This window comes from Carassius auratus, chromosome 47, assembly GCF_003368295.1.
Source record: "Carassius auratus strain Wakin chromosome 47, ASM336829v1, whole genome shotgun sequence".
NCBI lineage: Eukaryota > Metazoa > Chordata > Actinopteri > Cypriniformes > Cyprinidae > Carassius > Carassius auratus.
Window position 1 is genome coordinate 2432734 of NC_039289.1, and position 27500 is coordinate 2460233.

Here is a 27500-nt window from a genome sequence, read left to right on the forward strand (position 1 = left end):
AATTATTTGAGCCATTTTAGACCAATATTAGCCGTCGCATTTCATGGAATGAGACTTTTTGTTTGGTTTTAATCAGGAACATCCATTTAATAATGAAAATGTTGCGATTAATATTACAGAAAATAATATGCAATCTTTTAATTTGCATTATTTATTCTAATAAATCACATATATCAGTTTTTTTTTTACAGTAATTGTATTTATATAATTATTATTATTATTATTATTATTATTATTATTATTAATAATAATAATAATACATTTTAAAGTATATAATTTTATTATTATACTATAGAAATATTGATTTGTGATTTAATGATCAATAAGCACACACATACACACACACACAGATATATATATATATATATAGTAGTATATATTAAACATTATTTATATAATATCAGAATATTTTAGATGATTTATTTTACTGTTGCTAATGTCAAAATACCCCAAAAATTATTGAAAATATTTATTTCAATTATTTATTTAAAATATTTTTTTATAAATTAAAAAAAACATAAATAATAGCAGTAATAATTTTTTTAAGTATTATTTGTATTTAGTATTTTTATATTATTTTTATGAGTTAACCATAACATTTAAATATTCTTCTTTTATAGGTATGAAATGATATTTTGATTAGTTTTAATATGGACGGTCAATTTGACACGTTAAATTTAGCATCATTATTGTTAAAGAAACAAATGTTATCCAAGAAAATGAAATATAATTAATTAATATAATGATTAAAATATTTTCTAAAACTACTTATATAAAAATGTAATGACATGATTTAATTAAAAACCCTTATTGGGATATAATTTAATAAAAAAAAACTCTATCTAATATAGAAATATCTATTGATTATTTCATTGAACATCAGTTTTGGGTGATGATTATAATAATACGCAATATTTTACATTTAGTTTGTATTAGTTAATTATTAAAATAACATTTTAACCCAATAGTTTTATTCAGATATACTGTATGTCTTGAATCAAATAATATCTGTGTAAGATAATATGAATATACTCCATGTTTTCTCTTGTTTCTGGTGCTGATGTTAGATCCTGGTGCACCTGGGGCTCCTGACGAAGGAGTCTGGTTTTAAGATCGCGGAGAACGCGTTCAGCGGAGGTCCTCTGGGCGAGCTGGTCCAGTGGAGTGACCTGATCACCACGCTGTATCTGCTGGGACACGACATCCGCATCTCAGCGTCGCTCGCCGAGCTCAAGGAGTGAGTGTCTGACTCCGTCTCGCTCCTCAACGCTCACATCAGTTCCCTTCAAGTCAGTTTCATTCAATTCTGTCTCTCCAGGATCATGAAGAAGGTCATGGGGAACAAGTCCAGCTGCCCCACCAAGGGTGATAAAGTCGTGGAGCTCATCTATATAGACATCGTGGGTCTGGCTCAGTTCAAGAAGACGCTGGGCCCGTCCTGGGTCCATTATCAGTAAGTTCACATCACATTTTGTGCTTCAGTATGAAGTGTTTCTTCTGTAGGTGGCTGTGTCCTTCACCTGAGACCGTTTCTTCAGCGTTATTGACCACATGAGCCGTTCCAAATGAGTCTGAACCTGATCTCATGTCTTCAGACGCCGAGATCGATTCATTCCAGCCAGGAAAGAGCGACGTCTGACCCGATATGATCTGTTAGCTGTTACCGAACGCATTTGTTTGCTAATGGATAACTTTCTGTAGTGTTAGAAGCTGCCTTAGACAGATTCTTTAGACACTAAATAAATAAATGAGTTGTTCACTAATTTGAACAGAAATCTGAATAAGGTTTCTTGTTTTTGAAGGCAGTTTTATAACCTCCCTGTCTGGCCAAAAGCAATTTTTGATGTGTTTTTATATAGTTTTGTTTCATTTTAAGTAGTTTTTTTTTTTTTAACTACAACAATTCTTAAGTAAAACTAAAGACTCATTATTAAAATAAGAAAAAGTTGTATTATAGTATTTTTTTTTTTATTTAATTAATAAAAAAAAAAAATCAATTCAAAAGTACCACATTTTTCAAACAAAAGTAAAGTTTTCTTTAGAAAAATGTGCTTAATTGTCACGAAAAATGCCAAAATATGCATAATAATAGTTATTATTGTTGTTGTTTTTTTTCTTCTATTAGTGGTTATTTCACGACAAAAAAAGAAGAAAAATATTTTATTACAGTACTTGTTTTTATTTACGAAAGGTTCAAAAGTAAATCTTAAAATAAGGAAATATTGTGCAATAGTATTTTTAAGTCATTCTTTAAAGAAATACAAAAGTTTTTTTAAACAAGTGCCACATTTTTTTCTACCAAAAGTCAAGTTTTCATAGAATTTATTTTTGCTCGTCAGAAAAAAAAAAAAGCCAAAATACAGTTTATAATTATTATTTTTATTATATCATTCTTAGCATAATGTAATTTTTTGGTAATTCTTCTTTAAAAAAAAAAGGTAGTTAAGTGTATTTTTCCATTGTGTGTGTGCGCTCAAATACATACACAATAATAATAATAATAATAATAATAATAATAATACTAGTTTTAATTATTACAAATTAGTTTTTTCTCTAGACATCAGCACTTTGCTACTGTTTTCCCCCACTCAAGTGTTGAACTTGTGTTGTAGGTGCATGCTGAGGGTCTTAGACTCGTTTGGGACGGAGCCCGAGTTTAACCACGCCCACTACGCCCAGTCGAAAGGTCACAAAACTCCGTGGGGCAAGTGGAACCTGAACCCCCAGCAGTTCAACACCATGTTTCGTAAGTCTGCATGAGAGAGGCTTTGTGTGTGTGTGTGTGTTTTAACCTTTCAGTTTTAGGCTTTGGATATGGAAACTTTATCCGGGCCGTGTCGGGGTTCCGGGGGTTTTGGGGGGTGTCTCCGATCGGCTCGGGCTCTGAATAGCTCTTTTGTTTACCAACAGACTTTGACATTCTCATAAACTCGCAGCTTTCCAAGCAGAACTGCTCTTATTTCTGATTAAGCCTGTTTGAGAGCAGAGATAACTTTCACCCCAAACCTTTGAGTTTAGCGGCTCAATCTCACAAAACTCCTCACGAATGTCAAGTCACAAAATAAACTATAAAATTTTAACTATAAAAAAATTATTTTTAAAACCAAAATTACCACTTTTTTCGAAATTAATGTTTTACTTTTTTAATTTTTAAAAATAATTACTAAAAGAAAATGGAAAAAAGACCCAAATGTAGAAGTTTTATATATATATATATATATATATATATATATATATATATATATATATATATAATTTTTTTTATATTGAATTTTTTCATATTGAATTTTTTTTAAACTTTAAAATTACAATTTTAATTTTTAAAATGTATAAAACATTTTTTACATATTTTTCATGATACTTAAGCTCAATTCCCCTTCACATTTTCATTATCATAATGCATTCACAATTTACTTTTGTTTTTGTAAATATTAAATTCATAAATAAATAATATATATATGTATGTATGTATGTATGTGTATATATATATATATATATATATATATATATATATATATATATATATATATAATTTTTTTTTTTTAACAAAGTGAAGACAGTACAACTTGCATAAATATTTTAAAATATAATATATCATTAATATATCACTGTTTTGCATTATGGCAGTGACAGTTTTTGAAGAAACAATTTATGGGTAATTATCATGAAAATAAATATACCATTTGTCATTTTCTGCATTATAATGAAGCAGATTTTCCCACCATATTCTCGTTAGCATAATGCGTCAGTTTAACTTCTCAAATCTTTGTAATTCTTGAAAAAAAATTACTAGATCAATAATAATAATATCTATAAATGTAAATATATTTTATTAAAGTCAACATAAATTTAAAGAGTGTAAAACTATTGTACTTAATTTACAATTTAAATAGTATTTCATTGTTTTGGATTAGAATGTAAAAATGATAATAGTAATCTAATAGTTTTTAGCGATTATAAAGTAGAAAGTGAGTTCTACATGTTCTTGACAGGTTTCATGACATGCAGTGAAACTACATATTGATTGTGTGTGTGGTGTGTATCTGATCTCCTGGAGCTTGTTTTGGAAGACTGATCGTTGACCGATGTGTGTGTAATTGACCTCGCCACGTGTCCGCAGGCATCTGTGAGGACATGAGCGTCGACGGCAGACGAACACAAAGCTACCTGTTCATCTCTCAACCACCGATTCAGACGCTCTCGCCAAATCCAGCCATTCAGAAAGATTGGGCTTCAAATATTACCAGCCGATTGCATCAGATGCGAGCACATGTGTGTGTATGCCCTCCGTCCATTCTTAACACTGCCAGTCAAAAGCCTTTATCCTGCCTTCCCCTTGACGCATCCCACAATGCACTGCGGTATCTCATTGCACTGCTGATAAACATCACACTGCTCTCTGTAAACCTCATATATTGTCTGTATGACAGGCCAGAATGACGTGCCCCAGTTTCCTTTATGGTTGAGCGTCCTCCGTGCCGCCCGTCCCGAAGCTGCTATTGTTCATAACGCTTCCCACGCGTATCAGATGAGCGAATCGCTCTCAAGACCGAGGGAGGACGTCGCTTTCAGTCCGGCATTACAGTACCGGAATAATTCAGTTTCTATTTGATTTATTTAGTTCTGCTTTTTGGGGTTTGCTAGGCAAAAACGACGTCATTGTGGCCGAAACCGCATCGGGCGAAACCGCAACTGAAAGAGTCACGTACACATTCGGTCGCACGTAAACACCACATTTGGCTGTTCGACAGACACTCGTTGAAGATTTCGCCTTCACTTTTGCTGCTAACATTTGCCTGAGAAACCACACAAACACACACACAGGGCTTCATAGTCATGCAAACTAACCAACTTCCTGTCTTTTGCATGCCACTTCCTCCCGTACGCCACACACAGACAGAGAAAAGTTAGTTTTTTCTTTAAGATTACCTTTTTTTCCCAGATACCTTTCTTAAACAGGAGTAAAACACCCCTGGCTGCTGAGAGGAGTATCTGTAAAATGTTTTAAAATATGAATGTATTTATGCATAGAGGATGAAAAATTTAAGTCAGTGGAAGGGTCGGTCTGTGTCGCGTTTCATAACGCTTCTCCTTTAGCATTCCTGGAATGAAGAGCTTCTGTCGCAGGCTGTTTTTCGTGGGTATGCTGTTAAATTATTAATTGTGAGGACCGAGTTTGCCATATGCTGAATGAAAAAATGACAACTGAAGTGTGTGTGTGTGTATGTATCTATGCATGCATGTATGCATGTAAATATAGTATGTGAGTGGATGGATAAAAAAAAATACATCAATTATAGTATAATAAATAAATGTATATATACACACACACACGCATTTGTTTGTCTTTTACATATTATTAAAGTTTTATTATTCATTTTAAGAACAATTATAATAATAAATATATGTACATAACAAATTTAATAGTGAAGTGAAAAAGAAAAAGTGAAAAGTCATTTTGAAGACATATTTTACAAGAAAATCTATTTTGTGCATATGTCAACAATGTAAACAATACAGAATTTAATTATGTGTGTGGATACATTATATATTATAATAATTAGAGGTGTAGAAACTATAAAATGGATATTATTAGGGCTGTGTATCTGCAAAAATCTGGTCTTTTGATACGTGTGTATATATATATATATATATATATATATATATATATATATATATATATATATATATATATATATATATATATATATATATATATATATATATATTAGACAGTATCGATATAGCTTTTTTTAAATCTATATAGATATGTAAATTTATTTTTTGTTAAGGTTTGCATATGGTGGTGTGTTCTAAAGGAAATGTTTTCAAAAATTATATCTAAAATAATTATCCTATTCCTAAAATAAGAAATACCCCAATATATCGTCTTGCTTGAAGTATCGCAATATATCGTATCGCAACCCCTGTATCGTGATACGTATCATATGACCAGATTTTTGCCGATACACAGCCCTAAAAATATATATTTTTTGATGGGAAGGGCCTCTTTTGAAAGGGTCGATGTTTAATCTGTTGCTAATTCTAAATCCAGCACACTTTTCACACAAATTAGATCATTTTATCCGTCAGTTTTCATGTAAGAATGAAGCTTTGTCCTTCAGAAACTAATCCGCGCTTTAACAAAGCACATGAGTGTGTGAAACTCATCAGGATAAGATGTCCATCGCAGATGAAAGCCGCTGCAGTGATGGGAGACGTCTCTCTCTCTCTGTGTGTGTGTGTGTGTGTGTGTGTGTGTGTAATGTGGTGAGGGTTCTTTCTTTTCCACTCCTAGGTTTAATAACAACTCTCTCTCACACACACACAAACTCCCGCATTCCTGCTAATTACTGAACACATCTTGGTGACACCACCTGCAAACTGCAGTTAGTCTCCTCTGCATTCCTGCATGCTGTTGCTGCGTGGTGTTGCGAAACGCTCTTCTGAAGGGCGACATAGTGCATGTATGTGAGGTCTAGACTGTCTTTTGCAATTCTGTCACAATCCTTCCTCTTTTTATTGGTGCAAAAACTTCAAAAAGAGTCTTTGTTCACACCGATAGTTATTGACATCAGTGAGTGTGTATGTGCGCACGTGTGTTCTCGTACAAGCATATTTGCGCGATTTACAGTATCTATAGTGAGAAGGAGACCAAGAGGCCGTGTTCCATTTAAATGCCATATTTTGTTTCTGCTAAATTGTGCAAATTGCATTATGGTCTGCCTGGGTTCTGAATTCCATTCCATACACTCTCATTGGAATTGAAACCACAGATGTGTAAATAAGAAATCTTAATCTGAGGATTGAATTTTTCGGACAGATGGCATTCAGGTGCATCTCTGCCAAGCTTCGTTATCTTGGTGACCTCTTGGACTACTGTTCTCATGGTAACAGCTCCTCGCTTGGCAACAAGGACCCCCACACGGATCTTTTCCCGTACAGAATTAATTCGAACGATCATCTTCCCTCGGGAACTCCAGTCCTGATGTGCCATGCTAGATCATAGATTTCCCCATGGTTAAAAAGCAATAATACTTGGAACAAAAAACAAATCTGTTTTTGTATTTTATACTTTTTGTTTGATTAATAGTGTATTTTATTTATTTATTTTATTTTATAGAAACATGCCTTAAATAAAACTTCAGAAAAGATTAATAAATGGTGGAGAATGTGGTCACATTAATATGGTTAAGTTGTCAAAGTGGAACCTGCCATTGAAATGTTTTTTATCAAAATTTAGAAACAAATAGACAAACGTATTATTTAACCATGAACTTTTATTGACATCTTTTTCTAACCTGAGATGTTTTATTATAAACTTTTTATTAAAATGTAAAAACTAAATTGATTATGAAAGCTAGTAATTAATGAAACTGCCAAAACTGTTAATGATAAATGTACAAAAATATATTGAATTTTATATAATTATTTTAAGAACTTTTTTGTCGTCCAGAAAATCTTGTAGTTTAATAGACTTTATAAATGTGTACCATTCAAAACATCTTGCACGGTCCTGTTTTATTTCAAGCTTTCTATATATTTTTTTTCAACCAACACATTTGTAATTTGATGCACTATATGTACATTTGAAACGTGATGTCACAACCTAACACTTTTTATTGTTTGCTTTACTAAACGTAATAATTAATACAATTAATTATAATTTTTTAAAAATAATATATATTAAATATAAATGTATTTACCTTTAAAACATGTGACCGGCCCCAGCATGCCATTTATTTAAAAAAATTATAAATCTTTATTTTTAAACCAGCCTTAATTATATAATTTACTTTTGTCTTAATGTATGTGATTTTAAATCTTTTGCTGTTTTAATATATTTAAATTCATATTTGCAAACAGTTATTTGTTTTTCCTTGATATATTAGACATACTTGTAAAACCCAACAGATAATATAGTCAGACGGTCTTATTTTATTATTATGACCATAACTAATGCATATACATGAATTAACTAATGCATATAAAATATTATTTGAGTTTAAATTTGTATTATGTGAGAAGAGGGTGTGAAGTTTGTGTGTGTATGTGTGTATATATATATATATATATATATATATATATATATATATATATATATATATATATATATATATATATATATATATATATATATATATATATATATATATATTCTTCCACATTGTTTTTTAAATAGCTTTTCATACAGAAACTAGATTTTATTTATATAAACCAATGTAACTTGATGGTGGGTCTGTCATGTTAATGTTGATTGGCTGGAGCTCCCTGGCCTCGTCTGATTGGTTGTTGTGTTTTCTCTGCAGCCCACACTCCAGACAATAGTTTCCTGGGCTTTGTTGTCGAGCAGCACCTGAACGCCAGCGACGTCAGACACATCGACGACATCAAACGACAAAACCAGTCGCTGGTGTACGGCAAGGTGGACAACTTCTGGAAGGTCAGTTCTGCTCAAACTACGTCCAACTTTTTCTTGGCTCTTTACATGTGAAACTGCACTGTGTTTATATGCTAGATTGTTTTGCCACGTTTTCCAACTTTGAGCGCCAACAAAAGTGTTTTCAATTCAACGGCGATGACTTCAACTTTCCCCAGCACGAGGTCACAGTCGGTTCCGCCGCTAAGATGTTCCTACAGAGAACGTTTCGTTGCCCAACTGGATCCGAAACGACCCGAGTGATGAGAGATGCAGCTGAAAACCCAATCCCATTGTACTCGTCCACATTCCAGAACATCTAAACACACACGTTTTTCCCAGAAGGGACATCATTCTCAATCGGTTTCTCTAAAGTCCTTCGGTGAATGTTTGCGTGTTTTTGGCGAACAGTACTGGATGAACGGAGTCATGTTATGAATAACATAATTTTTCATGCTCTCTTGGTTATGAAACAAACGTTTTAACATGAAGTACGCCAGTACGTCAAGGTTAGAAGATCGCAGAAGAGCTCATTTACATATATTAAAGGTACAGTAACAATAACAGAACATTTCATTTTAAGGTTTGCATTTAACCTCAGGGTGGGGGGGGGGGCGCATTTATGGCGAATTACATGGGATGAAAAGAGCCAAATGATTGACAACTGATTATTGTCTTGCTTTCTCTGAAATGAAAATTTCCGTTAAAATTGTAATCGCAACAGAGCTCATTCAAATGTCTTAAAGGTACAGTAACAAAAAAACATACCGTTAAAAATTAAACTGGCTGTTTGTGTATTTTTGGTAAACGACTTGGGTTGAAAAGAGTCATATCATGGATAAAGTTATTATTGTTGTCTTTGACACAAAATGAAAGTTTGCGTGAAGTTTTCCAGTACGCAATTCACAAAAAAACTAGTTTACATATCTTAAAGGTACAGTACCAAAAAAAAAGTTTGTTTGTTTGTTTGTTTCATTCTAAGGTTCAGCAAAAGGGTTTGCGAAAAATAGATGCGTTTAGATTGGCAGTTTTTTGTGAAAATCGGCAACTTTTAGTGATTTTTTTTTTTTCACACACGGGATGAAAAGAGTCATGTTAAGTATAATGGTATTTCTTTCTTGCTCTCTTCGACGCAAAAGTTTGCAAGTGAAATTTTACAGCACACAGAGGATGACTAATCGCAAAGGAGCTCATTTACATATCTTAAAGATACATTGATAAAAACAGCCCAATTAGTTCTAACGGTCAGAAAAAGGAAATATATGAATATAGATGCCTTTATAGTGATATTGCATTCTTGATTAACCTCAGGGAACTTTGCTCAGTCTTGGCGCACAACATGGCAATAATAGTCCTAGTATGGACAATTCATATTTAATCTCAGGGAAAGGTTTTTTGTGTTGTTTTTTTTAACTCCTACATCGCAGGATGAAAAAGTCATATTATGATTTTTTTTTCCTTTGTGAAGTTACGTTTGCTAGTATGCAGAGGTTAGCTAATCGCAATGGAGCTCATTTACATCTCTTAAAGATACAGTAACAAAAAAAGTCCAGTTACATTTTTTTAGGGTCAGAAAGAGGCTGCGAAAGACGGATGCAATTCCAGGAGCAGTGCATTCGCGTTTAACCTCATGCAATTTTACTGATGCCATCCTTCACCCAGCGATAGAGAGAAACAGAAAGGCTCCTGCTATTGCACAGCCTCTCAAGTACTGGTTTCCATGGAAACAAACTTGAGCATAGACCCTGAATCAGGGCGTGTGTGTGTGTGTGTGTGTCGTCTAGAGATCAGAGGATATGTGTATAGGCTTTTGAAATGCAAATAAAGTCTTGGCTGTTTCTTTACACACACACACATACATTGTGTTATTGGCGCTACAAGTTCACATGTAATGCATCTCTGTGTGTTTATGTTCGGTCTCAAACACAGATGCTTTTCTGCGGTTGGTTTTACTCTCTCTCGCACACAAACAGACACACACACACATTCACACACACACACACACACAGGAATGAAACATGCTTGGTTAAACACCAAAAAATGCACATTTTTACGCTTTGTAGCTGCTGTCTCACACAAACACAGTGTTTGCATGCTGTGTTGGCATTTTCAGCTCATATGTCCCATAAAACAAGGAACTAACTGATGATTAAACGAGCAGATAATTGATATTCTGTGTGTGTGTGTGTGTGTGTGTGTGTGTGTGTGTGTGTGTGTGTGTGTGTGTGTGTGTGTTCTGACCTATCTGAGATGCCATAACTCACAGATGTGTATCATACATAAGAATACAAGACGGAATAAATCCAGACTAAACATTATTATAAAAAATGTATTTGAAAATACTTATTGTACATTTGTATCAAATTGTTCACAAATTGCTCAACACAATATTATTTGGTTCTTAATTTATTTTTTAAATAACAAATTTGTAATTAATAAGTAGTAGTTTTTTGACTTCTACTTGTTTCCCTTAATCTTTTTTAAATTTACATTTTTATGCAATTTTGATTGTAATTATTTTTTTAACATTTTTAAATGTATTTTTACTAGTAAAATATATCAAATAAAATATATTTAAATATTATAGAAACATGATTTACCACACATACATGTATAACAGTTATTAAAAAGTCCTAAAAATTACCTATTGTTTTATTTGTAATGCATGCATATATAAATATATATATATGCATGTATGGATGTGTATAAAACATTTATTTTATTTTATTTGAGTGTAACTCTCACCATTTTCTGGTGACCTTGCTGAGACACACACACACACACACACACACACACACACTGACTGGTTCTATTTCTGTTTCCATCCTCCGACAGGAAGTATGCATCTTTGTATTCTTTGAGCATTTGTAAAGAAGAAGCTTCATTTTATCCTCTTCATCTTGTGCTTTACCCCAGAGTCCTGTCTGACTCTTCCTGTCTGCTTTTGCACTTCTGCTCTTCTAAAACTAGCTCAGATTGAGAGGCAAAAAAAAAAAAAAAAATCACCTTTTTGTTTGTGTTTTCTGCTTCCTGGGGACTTTTGGCTCCAGTCACGCAAATCTGGTGACAGAATGTCTCAATATGGTTCAGAACTTGAGACAAAAATATCCCAAAATTATCCAATATTACCATTAATATTGCTTGCATCAATAATATTGTTTGTTGTAATTATTTTACTCTGAATAGCAATATTACTACTATATTTTATAGTATAATATCAATATAATATTTTATATCAATATTATAGCATATTTCATATATTAATGTTGTTACTATTATGGTTCATTTTGATTATATAATTAATAACAAAACAATTGTAATTTTTACCAATAAAAATATTTTCAATATTTGCATTATTATTATTAATGTTTTATGGATCGTAATATTATAAATCATTATTTTATATATTTAATGTAAATTGTTTTCAAATAAAGATTATGAATAATAAAAACTAAATGCATGGACCAACATGTTCTTGCTTACATCAGCTAAAATAAAATGTTTCAATTATTTTGTTAACATGAATAGTAACATTATACTATTAATTATATTTTCTATGAATAATTTGACTTTCATTAGGGTTAATAAATTTAATATATAACAGTTTCTTAATAAATTAAATAATTTGTAATTTTATAAGTATTTCTCTTTTAAATAAAGATAATTATCAATGTGAATTCATGTGAATCCACGCTAACATGATCTTGCTTTTATTAGTGAAAAAAAAAATATTATGCACTTTATATTTTATAAATTTGCTAAATATTATATTATAAAATATAATACATATAAATATTTTATGAATACTAAAGACTACCTGTAATATAATTGAATTCAGAGTTTTTAAATATTTAGCCCCGCCCACATGGTCTTGATTAGCGGAAATGCAAAATAATTTTTCGAGAGCCACAATAAAACTACTTTAATTTTATTCATCAAGCAGCGTCACTCATTTTTCACACGCACGTGTCTGTTTTTGTGTTTTAGGATAAAAAGAAATACCTGGACATCATTCATTCGTACATGGAAGTGCACGGCACGGTCCACGGCACGAGTACGGTCCACCTGCCGGCCTACGTGAAGAACCACGGCATCCTCAGCGGACGCGACCTCCAGTTCCTCCTGCGGGAGACCAAGGTCTGAATCAACACACTCCTTCTGTTTCTGAAGCACTTGAATATGGCCTGTGCAGTCCTTTATGAGGACTTTCTCATGTGTGTTTTGAGTTTATAGATCAGTGTAACAAGTCTGTGCCGTTTCTCTATGCTTGAAAGCTAAGTGTGAAATCTGCCCTGCGCTTGCACGATGACGTTCATTGACTTTGTGGTCAGTGTGTGGCATGAACATCACCCACAAGAGAGGACGTGATGTTCTGCTGTTTCTCTCAAGCTTATATTTCCTTCCGTCTCTGCCTTCTTACTCACTCTGAGCTTTACTATCTCCTTCCCTGCTGTTTAAACTTCATGCAAAGTCCCGAGAGCGAGGCCGCTTCGTTTACATACAGTCATGGCTAAAAGGTTTCGGCAGTGATGTAAATTGTTGTGTTTTGCGATGTTCGCTGCTTAAGCTGTTGTGGTGTTCATTCACATTGTTTCTAGATTATTGTGTAGAGTGATCAGATGCTCTTTAAATAATTGCTAAAAGAAAAAAAGACTGGTGCAAAGTTATTTTCTGTGGTGAAGATCCCTTCTGACTGTTTGGAGAAGAAAAGGTGAACGCTACAGGAGTCTTGTTTTGTGCTAACTGTGAAGCTTCCTGAGACCATCAATGTGTGAGGTTGCTTTTCAACCAAGGGAGTAGACTCCCATAATTATGCCCCAGAAATTAATAAAGAATGATATAAAAACTTCCTGAAAGAGATTTCTTCAGCAACGATCCATGAGCAGTTTGGCTTTTTTCAGCATGATGGAGCACCATGTCACATGCTTTTCAGTATACCATAGAAACATTGAAAAACAATCTACAAATACCGAAGCAGCAAACTTTGCAAAACACAACATTTGTGTCACTGCCAAAGGTTTTTGGCCATGTCTGTACAGGGAGAGTGATCATGCAAATGTTCTCTAAACTCGCCTGAACGCGCTCCTGCCACACTTCCTGAAGAAGACTTGACTTTTCATGAAGCCTGCTCGTTTCACTAACTCTCTGCTGCCCCCTGTTGGTCAACAATAGAAGTTCAGCCACAGAAAGTTTAAAACTTTTATGCAAAGTAATTGTTGTTGTTTTTGTTCAACTAGCTATGTGTGTATGTTTGATTAATAGTTGGGTTATAAGTTTATAAATCGTTTTGATTATCAAAGTTCAATACAATATATAATTTCATTTAAAATAAATATAAATTTATCATGTTTTGTTAATATTATTAGCTATATCATACATTATACATTAATATTAACTATATATATATATATATATATAGAGAGAGAGAGAGAGAGAGCACGCGATTATACAATCAAATTTTATATATATATATATATATATATATATATATATATATATAATCTAAATAAAATGTATAATTTGATTTTATAATAAAATAATTTTTTTATCAATAATTAAAATAATGTGTTAATAACTTTAGTATTTATAATAATAATTATAGTTTATAAATCTATTATTTTATTATGTTATTATTTACACACACTATCTATCTATCTTTCTATATATATATTAGTTAGTTGTTTGGTTAAAAATATCTGCTTAAATGTAAATTAATCATTGTTTTATTAATATTAATAGCATTATTATACATGAATATTGACATTAATAATAATGTTATTAAAAATAACAACATTAGTGATGCCTTGTAAAAAAAAAAAAGCACTTGCTACATGCATAAAATGTAAATTAATCATTGTTTTATTAATATTAATAGCCATATTTTACGTTATTATTTACATTTGCATACATAATCACTTAGGATAAAATTGACTACTAAATGTATAAAATATAAATTGTGTATATATATATATATATATATATATATATATATATATATATATATATATATATATATATAATGGTTAGTGAATCTCAGTGCGCTGTGGGTCGGTGTGTAAGCATGTGGTCATCTGTCCAGCCGGACACAGCCAGCTCATTGTGTGACCCCGAGCAGCACACTTCACAAACACATGATTGTGGCCTCTGCTAGCCACATTGAAACATTTGTTCAAGTGGTCTAGCTCAGTGTGTGTGTGTGTGTCGATTGTCAGCTTGTGATTGGTTTTGTAGAGAGCGCAGCTGTGCAGGTAGATCTGCTTTGGCTCTGGGAGTCAGCCGCCAGCTTTCCATCAATGCACCGTTTGTTTGGGAGCTTGTTTAAAATGTCCCAGAAATCCCTCATTTCCACTTTAGGAATCAACAAAAGACATCTCTCTATGCATCTTTTATTCGGAATAATAATTAGCATGTTAATAGTGAATTCTGTGTTGATGTGATTAGCGTAATATTTGATATAATAATGTTTTGTTATACATACAAGGATCAAATGACGGGATTGTGAATCTCTTGTTTGTTGTGCAGCTTTTTGTCGGACTGTCCTTCCCGTACGAGGGCCCCGCCCCTCTGGAGGCCATAGCCAATGGCTGCACGTTCCTCAACCCGCGGTTCGACCCGCCTAAAAGCAGCAAAAACACCGATTTCTTCAAGGGCAAGCCCACACTCCGAGAGGTACTTCAGTTCTGTTCGTTCATGATCATTGAGCTGAGGTTCTATTGTGGTCAGAAAGGGCGGTCTCTGATGTGTGTTTGACCTTTGACCCCAGCTGACCTCCCAGCACCCTTATGCTGAGGTTTACATCGGGCGGCCGCATGTCTGGACCGTCAACATAGATGATCCAGCAGAGGTGGAGAACGCCATTAAAACCATCCTCAGTCAGAAGGTACTTATACTGTACACACACACACACACAGATCCACATGCACTTAGAATCCCCCACATACACACTTCTAAGCGGTGTCATGTGACGTGTGATGCTTTGTTTCAGATCGAGCCGTATCTCCCGTACGAGTTCACCTGTGAGGGGATGTTACAGCGCGTCAACGCTTTCATCGAGAACCAGGTAACTTTGACTGTGTGTTGTGGACATTTCAGGTGTGTGTGATTCGTTCCACTTCAGCTGTTCACACACTATAATCAGATCTGACATACCTGTGCCTGTCATGCAAAGAATGCACGCTTGATCTGTAAAGAACCGCCCCTGCGTGTGTGTGTGTGTGTGTGTGTGTGTGTGTGTGTGTGCAGGATTTCTGTCATGGTCAGGTGATGTGGCCTCCTCTCAGCGCCATGCAGGTCAAACTGGCTCCGGCTGGTAAATCCTGCAAGCAGGTGTGTCAGGAAGAGCAGCTGATCTGTGAACCCTCTTTCTTCCAGCATCTCAATAAAGACAAGGATCTGTTCAGGTAAACACTGCAGTTCTTCATCCAGACAGCAGAGAGCGCTGCATGTCACAGACCCTTTATTTCTCCTGTAGAGTTCAGATTCTCAGTCTTTTTACTCGCTCCTGCTGAGGGGTGCTGGGATTCGACTTAAATTACCTCGAATCTACATCAGATTTTGACTTTGTATTAAGATACTGACTAATGTCATCCCAGAAATTTACTTCTTCTTTTTTTTTTTACTTGTGCAGAATATTAATTTCTTTATGCATATTTTTTTATTGCAATTTATGCATATTTAGATTTTACCATGCGTTTCAAGTTTTATTATTTTAATTTATATATATTCATAATGTATTAAAATTATGCATATTTTAATATTTGCATGTACATATTTATCAGATGCATATTAATTTAGTTTTCCCTTATTTTCCATAAGTACAATGTATTTATATATATGGTTTAATGTGTCATATAATATTAAATTATATAATATATTAATAAATAATAAAATGAATGTATAATATTAAGTTAATATTAATATTGAATAAATACTTCAGTATTTAGTTATAAATTTAATATAATTTATTAGGTACATTTTCAGTTTTTTCTTTATGTAATTTAATAAATTATAATGTATATATTGTAATTGCAAGGATATTTAATATTTGAATATAAATATTATTAGATCCATATAAAAAAAAAATTCCCTCATAAATACAGCTTGAATATTTTACATATATTTTATGTTTAATATATTAATTTGCATTTTATAATTATGCTTATTTTAATTACATATTACTTATTAGAAGTTATTTTCCATAAATTAATGCATGGCAGTGTGTCTGAGACATCATTATACCATGGTAAAATAACATAATAATAAAATATATGACCATGATTTTTGGTGATCTCATGTCATGTCCTCTTTGGTTTCTTCACTGCAGGTATGGTGTGGAGTGTAAGACGGTGGAGTCCAGCAGTGATATCGTCGTCCCCGCCTTCAGCGAATCGGAAGGGCATTGTGTGTTCCAGTCAGACCTGCTACTGTTCAGCTGCGCCGGGGCCCATCAGTCCCTCACACGCATCTGTCCCTGCAGAGACTACATGAAAGGACAGGTGGCGCTGTGCAAGGACTGCTTATAACACACACACACGCACCACACACACTTCAGCAACCCCATACGACCAACCCGGCGGTTTGTCACCCGCTGTACTGGACGGGACCGGACTATTACACAGTGCAATACTGACAGAGCCAGTGTTGTAATGTGCGGAAATTCGATTAAAGATTTCAGAGGAATTCAACTCTCGTTTTATTCCCATAAACTCAAAAAAAGAAAGAAATGGAAAAGCTGGAGTGCGGCAGCTCTCGGCTCTTGGCCGAAAAAAACGAATGATGGAAAGAGGAAAAAAAGTATTTATTTTGCTGGAATTTATTTTATTTCATTTTTATTTTTTTCACACAAACTTGAACTAGTTTCAGGCTGACATACTTGAAGTGGATTCTAGGGAATCAGAACTGTACACTGCCCCCTGCTGGCATGGAGGAAACACTGATGTGACGTTTATTAGCCCAGTTCTTCATTCTACTGTTTTTGTTTTTTTTCTTCTCTCGCTAAGGTGACTTTCATCATTGGACCAAGTCTGGTGACTGACTCTGAAAATCATCTTTTGACCATTTTGAGGACTCAAACTGAGTGCGTGTTTATTAGTGTGCGAATGCACTTGCTATTGGGGAAATTTCCCCAGTTTTACACTGTAACTGGACTTTCCGTGTACTGGCTCCGTGATATGACGCGTTCACATGTAAATAACAGATGCTAAAACGTAAACACAAGGAAATCTTTTGTTTTTCTGCACGGTAGTTTACTTATTAACAGCAGATGCTAACACTGCGAATTTTCGGTGTTAGTCACGATCCACGTTAAATATCGCAGTACTACTAACTAGTCAACTGCCAGATGAGATGTTTTAGTGAAATCCACACGTCGCAAACCAGCCAGTATGAAGTAGGGCGCAAACCAACTGACCAAACTAAATGTTAAACTAGACTGAATTCAACTAAATTGGGACGTACTTTGCTGTCGCGTAAATTTGCTAAATATTGCCCAGTTTACCTGAATGAACATTATATCACAGCTTTCAGATGATCTGTATGTGTATAAAGTAAAAACCAATACGATCATAGATATTTCTGTAAAATTATCTTTATTTGTATAAAAAAAGAAATCTATATCTGTATAAAAACTAATTGTACATTACTAGGATGAACTACTTTATTTTGTGTTAAAAACGCAGATTGGCCTTTGTTTCATTTCATTTTATTTTGCGCGATATTTTTGAATTTGCCTGCTTAATATCGTAAAATGTCAAAATTAGAATTGTTTAGAGTTTTGGAATGAAACTGCACTATAGCGAAGATTTGTCAGATATTACAACACTGTACAATAACGTTTTTTACATTTATTTTGTATACAGACCTTTATCTCTGCCTGTTGATTTCTACGTGTCTATTTATAGAAGAGAAGTTTCTTTATAGAGGGAAATATTATTTATCAGACTAATTTAAGTATACGTGCATATGCTTGTCCAGAGTACTGTCTGAAAAAACTAAAAAATATATATATATATATATGCGGCAGAACTAAATTTATTTTTATTATTAAGTTAATACTTAAAGGGATCTGTTTCTGTATGTTTCTCTCTTTTGTTGAACACAGAAGATATTTCGAAGAATTTTGGTAACTGAACAATCGACGGTACCCATTGACTTCCATAGTATTTTATTTACTATGCAAGTCACTGGCTACCGTTAAGAGTTTGGTTACAAACATTCTTCAAAATATCTTTTGTGTTCAACAAAAGAAGGAAACTCAAACAGGATTGGAACAACTTGAGGTTTAGTAAATGATAGCAGAATTTTATCCCTTTAATAAAATTATTTGTAATTCTTTAACTACAAAGTTTCAATAAAAAAACTGAAAACTTAACTACTATAAAAAAAACTAACAAAAACAAATTTAAAACGTAAAGTTTTTGCTGTAAAACTTTACTGAATGTAATATGGAAATAGTACAGCATAACATATCATGAGTTCCTTTATTGTCAAAACTCTGGACAAACATTGTAATTTCAAAAGCCAGCAAATCCTCATTTGATGTTTTTATCCAGTGTATGATTTCTGTACACATTTGCACATTTGTAAATATAGATGGGTCTCTTCTAGTTTTCCACTCTTAACTTATACGATAGTTTTACGTTTCCGCTCTGTCGAGATCTGTACGTTTGTATGTAAACAGATGGTCTTCAGCCGAGCTATTGTTTCATCTTGTTTCATGAGGTGCCTTCTGATGGTTACTAGAACTGTCTGGTTTGTTTTCCTTACAAAATAGCAAGCACTGGAGGTCAAATGCTAGCCAGCTAAAAGCCGAAATAGTAGTTTAATAGCTGAAATAGAGTTGTTCGGCATTTAGCGCAAAATAGTCTCGCCAAGCGTTTAGTGGTTGTTGACACGCAAAATCCCACAATCAGACTAATATGTGACCCTGGAGCATAAAATCAGTCTTAAGTCGCTTGGGTATATTTGTAGCAATAGCCAAAAAAACTAAATTATAGATATTTCTTCTATGCCAAAAATCATTAGGATATTAAGTAAAGATCATGTTCTATGAAGATATTTTGGAAATTTCCTTCTGTTCAATATTGATTGGTAATATGCATTGCTAAAAATTCATTTGGACAAATTCAGTAAATGGAAAGCTTATTTATTCAGCTTTCAGATGATGTATACATCTAAATTTCACTTGGGACTGGTTTTGTAGTCCAGGGTCACGTATATGTCTAGATGACTAAAGTCACTACATTTGGTTTACAGAATGAAGGATGCCACCGTTTGTTTTCGTACGGCTTAGCTGTAGCTGTTCGTATTAATGACCGTCAAATGTTTTATTAAAATATTAGTCTAATAAAAATCATGGTGAGTAATTTTTACCTACTAACTACTGCTGTTGGGAAAAATTTGGAATGAAACCCCAATCATGGAACCAATTATTATTTTAAATTTTTTACAATTGTTCTGGTTTACGTTGCTGTTAATAATAATTGCTTTTGTTATGTTTTAAATTGAAATGCATTCACACATCATTTGTAAACTGTTCAACCCGAGGTTTGTTTTTAAATTGTTCTTGTGTTTTGGAGGGGATTTACATTCGTTATGATGGATTTTAAGATGGACATTAATTGAAAAAAAAAAAGTTTTTCATTCATTATGAGGAATCGGTAGGATATATCTTTATTTTTCAAATAAACTTTTTTTCTGTGCAACAGACATTTCTGTGTAAATATACATGTGTACTCCACAGCAACACAGTTTTATATACATTCATGTATCACTTGACATTCAGCTCCACGTGAATTTACATCGGCTTTTGTCAGCATTTGTTCTTGGAGCAATGGTGCAAATTCAGTTTTTAACCAAATAATGGCCCCAATCCCATTATTTTTGGGCTTTGGTTTTAAAGGAATCGTTAACCAAAACCTGAGAATTTCCTGAAAATGTACTCGCCCTCAGGCAAACCAAGATATAGATGATTTTGTTCCTTCATCAAAACACAGATTTGGAGAAATATAGCATTCCATCAAATGGTCCCCAATGGATCCCTCTGCAGTGAATGGGTGCCGTCAGAATGAGAGTCCAAACTGCTGATGAAAAACATCACAATAATCCACAACTCCAGTCCATCATTTAATGTCTTGTGAAGTGAAAAGCTGTGTGTTTGTATTAAGACGTTTTAAACCTCAAACTGTTGATACAGGCTAAAATACACGTCCTCTATCCAAAATATTGCTTTCTACAGTTTGTCTGAATCAAGAGAGAAATCTGCACTGTTTACAAACCGAAACCGTTCAAAAAAGTTCTAAACTAAATATTTTGGCGGAAAAGACACTTTTTAAATGTATTTTTAATTAATGGTTTATGAGTTAAACGTTATGGGTTTTGGCCAGAAGTGACTCTTAAATTGACTGCTGGATTATTTGTGGATTATTGTGAGGTGACGGCACCCATTCACTGCAGAGCATCCATTGGTGAACAAGTGATGTAATGCTAAACATATCTTGGTTGGACTGCGGGTGAGTGACTGCTCAGATATTTTTGGCCGAACTTTTCCTAATCCTAAAGTCCTAATCACACGTCTACATGTGGTTTCAGCAACCGTGCAAAGAAAGACTCATTTGCAGGGCCGTGTGCTTATGTGTAGTCCCTCTGACGGGGGCTCAAAGTATTTAACATGTCAGTAAAGAACAGCAGTGAACCCAACCACACACCTGAAAAAAAAAAAACAGCATAAGTCATACACTTCTCCAAAAGCACAAATGTTGCTTTCCACCGACAAATGAACTATGAACTGCCACTGAATAGCACATACGCGATTGGACCGTCTGCAATGTCACTGTTACGTTCATCTGCTTCACGGAGCTATAATATATTTGCTACATAAAATGCTCAGAAACTAGATAGACATTTAAAAAAGCCAAATTTCATGTCAAAATTACAACAGTCTAAGTAATACTTCAGAACATATAACTTCACATCATGAAGGGTCAAGTTTTAAGGCTTCGTTACTGTGTGAGTAACTTTTGTGTGCCATTTAATACAAGTACAAGTTTCACCAAAAGCTATATACAAGGCTGGAACAAGCTATAACAAATGAACTTCACAGAGTTTTACCGTTTCAATGGAGTGCGAAAGATGAAACTACGCGAGGTCTAGCAAACGAAGCGGTTTCTAGCAATTCGTTTGTAGGCTTTAAGTACAGAAAGTTTCGTCATGTATTATGTTTTTAATAAGTTACAATAGTATTAGATGTGAAAATGCCCTGTTTGTTGAATATTATGCTTTTAAGTTCATGTTGATGATACAATGGCACGTTTAACAAGGATTAAAAGACACAAATTAAAGTTTTATAAGGTCTCTGTGAAGAAAACAACTCCGAGTCATTTTATTATCTACAAAAATGTAGTTTCAGCACCCCTTGCGTTTATTTTGGCATAACTTCAATTTGTACACTTTCAGTGAGACCTCTACTCGATTTTATATGAAGTTTTTTGGCTTTTCCACCGTGAAATTGAATTGGAATTTCTATAATAAGAAATCGAATGTTAGACAACTAATGAATTCTTGTGTAATTTTAGTCTATTTCATGTGAACATTTTACAGATGCAACAAACTTTACTAAATAACTACTAAAATAAATAGAAACTTAAACGAGACAAACTAGACCAAAATGACAATCTGTGTTAAATTTACCTGATAAACCTCTTCTCTCTTAATCTGGACGTTTGAGTTGATTTGGATGTTGAGTATATTTGTAATAACCTACAGAAATCATACCCAAAAAGGTCTCTCCTCCATTTTACAGATACCCATAAACACTTATATATACATACATGCATATATATATATATATATATATATATATATATATATATATATATATATATATATATATATATATATATATATATATATATATATATACACACACATGAATGAATGTATATACACACACATATAACTCAATGCAATGAAGCTGGGTTTTCTATATCAGATGATATACATTCTGAGATCTGTCTTGTTTCAGCCCCATGGCTATTTGCCATTTCAAACGATATGATAATACACATTTTATACATTTAATTTTGAGTTATTCCCTTTCAGATCCATATTTACAGGGGGAATTAGTGGCTGTGTTTGCCCTGAGGCAGGTAAAGTGTGTGTGTGTGTGTGTTTTCCTCTCAGGAGAATCTCCACAGGAGTGTGTCTGTGTGTGTTGGGTCGTCCAGAATCAGAATCGCTACTCGAAGCGCTCGTAATGTCTCGTCTGCCTGACACGGGGCACCATGTCCTTCAACAACCTGACGGAGAAAGAGAAGTGTGAGTTCACTCATTTTCACATCAGGCAAGAATTTGTATTTATTTTTTTCAACTAGCTCAAATTTGTAAAAGCTAGTTAAACTAGCTTGGCCATGACCAAGTGATTAGTGCTTATGTGGCTATATAAAATATGCATATATTAAACGTCTCGTAGACTATTAAAATGTTTTAACAAAGTTTATCTAAAATATTTTCACATATAAAAAAAAAAAAAAACTATTATCTATAGAAAAGTTATTTCAACACCTATTCGATTTTAAGGATTATTATAATCGAGTAGAACCAAAACCAGTAAAAACATGTTTATTATTTGAAATATGAATAAATGGTAACTGAAATATAGTAAAGTAATAAAATTGAACTTTATATGGTTTTGATCTATAGTTCATTTTCTTACATATGTTTGGCTTTTCTGTTGTGGAATTTTTCCCTTCTCTCACACACACACACACACACACACACACACACATATTTAGGAAATATGAAAATGTATGCAAAATAAAATGTATGCATTTGAACTGCATGTAAAAATGTACATCCATTTGAATAATACAGTTTTATCATAAACCAATAAACTCGGTGTGATAAATATTTCTCAATCAAACCAGTGAGAATAAGAAAAAAAAGCTATCTATTTGCATCTACAGTATTAGTTTTAAAATGCATTTATTCAACTTGCTTCGAGCATAAATCTAGTAATTGTGGAAAAAATGGAGTTTATATTAAATCGGAGTAATCCAAATGTATGGAAATTTTTACATGCAATTTAAAGACATAAACCTCAAATCTAGGCCTAATTTTTTACAAGGTACAATAACTAATAAATAAACTACTGGCATAGTACGGTACGATAACAAGGCTAAACTCTAACCTCTGAAGGACGAAGCCTGTCACTTCAAACTAAACGACCTCTGCTTAACAAACACTGTGTGCTTTTGGGAAAGAGTCACAGCTGGTGGTGTTTGCAGCTTAAAGATTTACATTCCAGCTTCAGTTCTGTCGAGTCATTCAGCGTTCGATTAGCAGTGGGAAATCTTCCAGATGACTCTGACTTCTCATATGAATCCCTGAATCTTCGATGTATGTGCATGTTACATTTCTATTACATTGAGTCAAGCTCTAATTACAGTCTCTAGGGTAGTGTTATTATAATAATTACTTGAAATGATATGAGCTATTTAACCAACAAAACTCTACATCATTAGCGTCCCTTTCAGAGGGCTGAAGCATATTTACAGTTGCACCAAAGACAAACAGAGTCATGCCTGAAATCCCTCAAGAGTATACGACATTATTAAACGACTGTTTGTTAAAGATCTTAGCGTAGCACAAAGCTGTTTAATAAACAAAGTACTTTCTGTCGTTATTTAAGTCTGTGTGCTATTTTAGCACCATTATAGTTTTTGTTAATATTTTGAATTAGAATATTTCTGTGTTCATTTGAAGTTTTAGTAAATTTGTTGTTTATGTAATTTTTTTTGTTTGATTTTAAGAGTCTATTGTTTTAGCCTTGGTTTATTTAATATTTGTTATTTTATAAACTCTTTTAAAGTAACGTTTTTTTGCTTTTACACTTCAAACTGACTTGGTTAACTTAGTGCACCTTCATGTTTTCCAAATTTGAATTGGTTTTGGACTCTTACTTGACTCCGTAGGCGAGAATGATCAGTCCGATCAGAACCCCGATAGTCCCGTCCAGGTACCAGACGCTAGGTTCGTGTTTGAACACCTCGGCGCTGATCAGGATCGAGAATCCCATGACGGCGCCAACTAGAGAGTTAAAACCTGCAAATGAACAATTACATACATGTAAAAAAAAAAAAAATGGTGGAAAGAGCAACGTGAACATTCTGCTAAATGTCTACACTATAAAAAATTTTTTTCCGTTTTTACAAAATGATTTTGTAAAAAAATACTGAAAAATTGTAAACACATTTACAGTCGTATACAGTACTTTTTTTTACAGTATAAAGCTGTAATTTACAAACAAGAAAATTTGAATGTAGACCAGTAAATTCAACAACACACACTCTTAAAATCTGTTTTGTGCCTTTAACATACTGACAGCCACCATAATAATGCAGGTGGTAAAAGAGAAAGCCACATGAAGAATCAAAGCTCATCACATGTAGCTTCACAGAAGCAAAATGATATATTAATTTAAAGAAGATGCACAGAGTCATTCATGCAAACACAAAACACCATCATGGTAACACACATGATATTTAAATAATGCAATAAACGTATTAATATCATTAAACAACAGATGATGTAACAAAGCCCAAATTTACATAACTCATAACAAAAACTATTAAAAACATGATTATTTAAACAAAATACTTTCAAAAGTGGAGTGTCACGCAGTGAATTCTGGGAATTTCAGTTTACGGTTTTTGACTGTAAATTATACATTGATTTGTTCTTTTTTACTTCTAAAAGCTGTAAGACTAACAGCAATTTACTGTAAAATTACATGAAATGTCTGGTTAGATCTTTTACTGTTTTTCCCGATATATAGTACAGGAACTTACTGTTAACCTTTTAACAGTTATTTTTTTCTGTAGCGTTTTTACAAAATGTTACAGTTAAAATTACAATAATTTTTAACATTGTACTTGTGTTCCACAGAAAAAAAGAAAGTCGTACAGCTGAGATTTTTAGTTAAACTTTAACTTTTTTTAAATATAACTTGCCAGTTAAACATTAGCCATCAAAAACATTCTCTTTTTGCTAAAATGTAAAACTGTTTTTAGCTAAAATAATTAAACATAAAACTACAAAAAGATTTTTATTTTATTTTTTATAGCTAAACTTACTAAATGAAAATGAAACACATTTTTATCTTTTTTTTTTTTTTGCTTCTCTTTTTTAACTTTTCTTTTTACCAAAGCTAACTAATTAAACCTCTTTAAATCATTGTATTTTGAGATGATCAGTAAAAGCTGGTGCAGTAGTAGTAGTAGTAGGACAGCTGGTGAATGTCACACACAAGGTTTAGCTGGCGTGCGATTCACTCATTCACGATGGGTGTGTGTTTGTGCTACTGAAACGCTTGCTGGTTGACATTAGCGATTACTGTCAGACTGTGTGTTGGTGTGTGATTTAATGAATTGAAGTCACACATGTCAAAATAGAGTGCACTGTTTGCCACATTGAAAGTTGAAGTGTGTAAATAAAGATTAAATAAAGAGTGCGTTTTACAAGAAAATATATACATTTTCTAAATAGAATTTCATGTTTAATTCTACTTGCGGTTTCTTTGTAGTACCTGATTAACTCAGTAATGTATTTAATTTTTTTTTACATTTTATTTAACTTTTTTGCTAAACTTCTAATTAAACGTTCATTAGCTTAATTTTTTACTTTATTAAACTTTTTAAACAAGATTTTTTTTTTTTTTTTTGTGTACATGTCCATCTGTTCGGATTTGTTTCTCTCTCTCTCTCTCTCTCTCTCTCTATATATATATATATATATATATATATATATATATATATATATATATAAATTATGTATATGTATGTCTGTCTCTGTGCTCTCCATCTGCTCATCTGTCTATCTACTTGTCCGTTGCCTTTTCGTTTCTAGTATTTTCACGTTTCTTTTAAATTAACAAATGAAAATGCCATAAAACCACCATAAAAGTAGCCTCTACTAAACTTGACTTGTATTTTAAGTCCTCTGAAGCCATAAAAACATAGTTTTTCTCATTTTTGGAGCTTGACCATCTTTCCATCTTTCAGTATATGGAAAAAATGCACATTCTGCTAAACATCTCATGTTTCACGAAAGGAAACGGATTGGAACAACAGTGGGTGTGTCCATTTTTGTAACCGACTTAACATCTGTAATGTGATTGTAACGTCATAAGCGTTAATGTTTTAGAGTAGTATTCTTTTTGGGATTTGATGGAATTGGTTTATTAAGCCAAATATAGTTCAGGTGTGGAATCCTGCTGCTTCCATTTGGTCGGAAGTCAAAATGGGAGGAGCTAAGATGAAATCAGACTAGACACGTTGCATGGCACTGTGAATAATAAAGCAGGGTGGCATATCACCACAGTAACCCGGTGGGTTTCTGGGAAACGTACCGTCGGTGATGAGAACCCTGCTGGTGAGGACTTTCCCCAGCATGAACTTACAGACGGACAGGAGAGCGCACACCACCCCACTGATAACTGAGACGCTGTACAGGAAGTCATCCTGGAGAAGAGAAACAGAGAGACGCTATCATACTGAGCACACCGTGACGTTCATAGCAGTCAACTGCACGGTTTTATTCAACAGCAGTTCATACTGAAGATGGGAATCAAGGGAGTGTTCAGAACAGATCAGCAAACTCTGTTTAGTATATACTGTATACTGTGCTTTGTTTTTAAAACTGTAAACATTTCAAATATTGTAGTAGTATGAAGTAAACAAACCAGGTAATGAGGTTTATTGACAATGTAGCATGTACTGTACATTTCTAACTGTAGCATACTAAATTGTTGTCACATGACATCATTAAGCGAAACATGCACTTAATGATGTATGCTACTAATTGAAACACTTCTGCTGCATGCTAGTACTGTATTCTGAACATACTTTGATATCACTTATGAATAAATTGCACACTGCATACTTGAAGTAAACATGCACAGTAATTCATATTTTGACAATAATCTAGCATACTACTGTTAGTACATTCTGTGCTTTATGTAGTTGTATGCTAATATTCCAAACGTAGCCAAAGTTTTGGGCTCTATTCAGAATAGAATACTAGCATA

General features: G+C 33.3%; 2 protein-coding genes across 3 annotated transcripts in view; one reads left to right on the plus strand and one right to left on the minus strand.

The window, feature by feature from the left end:
• mgat5 (alpha-1,6-mannosylglycoprotein 6-beta-N-acetylglucosaminyltransferase) overlaps positions 1–18442 on the plus strand; it is a 55427-nt gene extending 36985 nt beyond the window's left edge. For both annotated transcript variants that reach the window (XM_026235689.1, XM_026235688.1), the window contains 10 exons: positions 1068–1237; positions 1319–1453; positions 2613–2746; positions 8310–8443; positions 12407–12556; positions 14942–15088; positions 15183–15299; positions 15405–15479; positions 15662–15819; positions 16743–18442. In XM_026235689.1, coding sequence (XP_026091474.1) covers positions 1068–1237; positions 1319–1453; positions 2613–2746; positions 8310–8443; positions 12407–12556; positions 14942–15088; positions 15183–15299; positions 15405–15479; positions 15662–15819; positions 16743–16941 — 1419 coding nt within the window. In that variant the 3' untranslated portion in view covers positions 16942–18442. The remainder of the gene's footprint in view (positions 1–1067; positions 1238–1318; positions 1454–2612; positions 2747–8309; positions 8444–12406; positions 12557–14941; positions 15089–15182; positions 15300–15404; positions 15480–15661; positions 15820–16742) is intronic.
• A 3911-nt stretch (positions 18443–22353) lies between these two features.
• LOC113064776 (transmembrane protein 163-like) overlaps positions 22354–27500 on the minus strand; it is a 24240-nt gene continuing 19093 nt past the window's right edge. Inside the window, exons 6-8 of the mRNA XM_026235691.1 lie at positions 26823–26934; positions 24376–24517; positions 22354–22713 (exon numbers count right to left, since the gene is read on the minus strand). Coding sequence (XP_026091476.1) covers positions 22653–22713; positions 24376–24517; positions 26823–26934 — 315 coding nt within the window. The 3' untranslated portion in view covers positions 22354–22652. The remainder of the gene's footprint in view (positions 22714–24375; positions 24518–26822; positions 26935–27500) is intronic.